The 1640-nt window shown below is 41.2% G+C and overlaps 1 protein-coding gene across 1 annotated transcript in view; it reads left to right on the top strand.

The window, feature by feature from the left end:
* The window catches only part of slc49a4 (solute carrier family 49 member 4), a gene marked incomplete at its 3' end in the record, with an annotated part of 107297 nt that overhangs the window by 74851 nt on the left and 30806 nt on the right, over nt 1–1640 (top strand). The window contains 1 exon segment of the mRNA XM_014028503.1: nt 876–1003. Within this exon segment, the coding sequence (XP_013883957.1) occupies nt 876–1003 (128 nt within the window).

Below are 1640 nucleotides of genomic sequence, written 5' to 3' on the forward strand. Positions count from 1 at the left end.
GTTAAAAACTGTTGTTCTTTTGAGGCCCTCAAGGTGGCGCTCGTGGCCCATGGGTTAAGATTCTCTGCTTTAGAGTCATAATGATTTAAGGAGAAATTTCTGATGTTTTGTTCACACCGAGGTTAAGTGTCAGGCTGTGAAAGGCAGGAGAAATATTCACTGAAACCGTGTCAGAGTTCAACTTAGAAGGTTTCATCATCAGTCAACACCTACCCAAACCAGACAGCCATTTCTAATATATCTTTTTATTATTGCCTTAAGTTAGTTGTCAAGTTTAGCCTTTCTTTCTCAAGCGTTTTATCTGTGTGCAACACAACAAAAGTAATTAGTGTCTGTCTTTGCTCCAGGCTTCTGTAGCTTCATCTAATCTTTCTCAAGCATACACATGTGTGTACCCAGAGGAGAAGGGTGGAACTAATGAACTAGGAAAGTTTAGAAAGGGCTGTAAGAGAAACCACAGAACTCAGTAGAGCTGTGAAATGGCCCGATGGCTTGTCTTCCACAGATTTATACACAACGTGTGTCTGCAGTCTGCCTGCTTAGCCTGTGAGACAAATTGAATCAACAGTACGCCTTGTGTCTGCTTGTCTAATGAGAAGCAGAACTGACACACTCAGAAATAAGTGGGAGACGGAAATGATAAATCTTTTCCTTGAAAGAGTGCGTATCCTCAGTAATATATTATGACACAAGCCACAGAAGAAACAGAATGTGAAAAATTGCCTTTCTGCTTATTGTGAGTAGGATGTGTCTCGTTTCTGAACCAGCTGTCTTCACTCACTCCAGCAATCTTATCTGCTGGTATTTTTATTTTTTTTTACATTGTATTAAAGTTTTTAATGACCATACACTGCTCTTTCTTTACGCCCCCTCAGATTTGCTGACTCTATTCGTGGGATGCTGAAGCTGATACTGGTGCTGATGTTGGCAGGAGCTTCGCTGTCTTCCACCTGGTTCACTCTCACCTGTCTGAGCAGTTTTACCCACCTCCCATCTACTTCTGGTAGGTCTACACCAGCACCATCAAGGTTTCCCTCCAACACATTGAAACTTAGAGTTCCTATTTATGATTTCTGTCTTTGTTCAAGAAGTTGAAGTGCAAAGTTAAGGGCAGATGAAGAAAACCTGCTGTCATAGAACTGTGCTACATATTTGATTCATATTCTGTAGAGATGATTTGTCAACAGATGTCAGTGATAAACCTATTAGTGGATTTAGCATTCTCTCTAAGCCTGCTTATATTCATATCAGCGTGCATTTCAGAACCACTGGTTCCAGTCATGATCATCCATCATTTTCCCCCAACTGCTGGAACTCTTTTCTTTCCACCTTGCAGCCAGACCCAAACCTTGTACGTCGGTCAGCATCTCACCTCAGAGGGTGCTGTAATATCAGAATCAGAATCTGAATCAGGTTTATTGGCCAAGTACGTTGACACACACAAGGAATTTGTTTCCAGCTGTGCGTGTCTCTCTAGTATTAACACTATACAGATACTTTACATATAATCAGGGTTCCCACGGGTCCTTGAAATCCTTGAAAGGTTGTGGATTAAAAAAAAGATTTCACGGCCCTGGAAAGTTTGTGAAAACAGCCAAAAAATACACTTGTCCTTGAAAGTCCTTGAATGCTTTTTGGGG

Source organism: Austrofundulus limnaeus, unplaced genomic scaffold (assembly GCF_001266775.1).
Source record: "Austrofundulus limnaeus strain Quisiro unplaced genomic scaffold, Austrofundulus_limnaeus-1.0 Scaffold772, whole genome shotgun sequence".
Classification (NCBI taxonomy): Eukaryota; Metazoa; Chordata; class Actinopteri; order Cyprinodontiformes; family Rivulidae; genus Austrofundulus; species Austrofundulus limnaeus.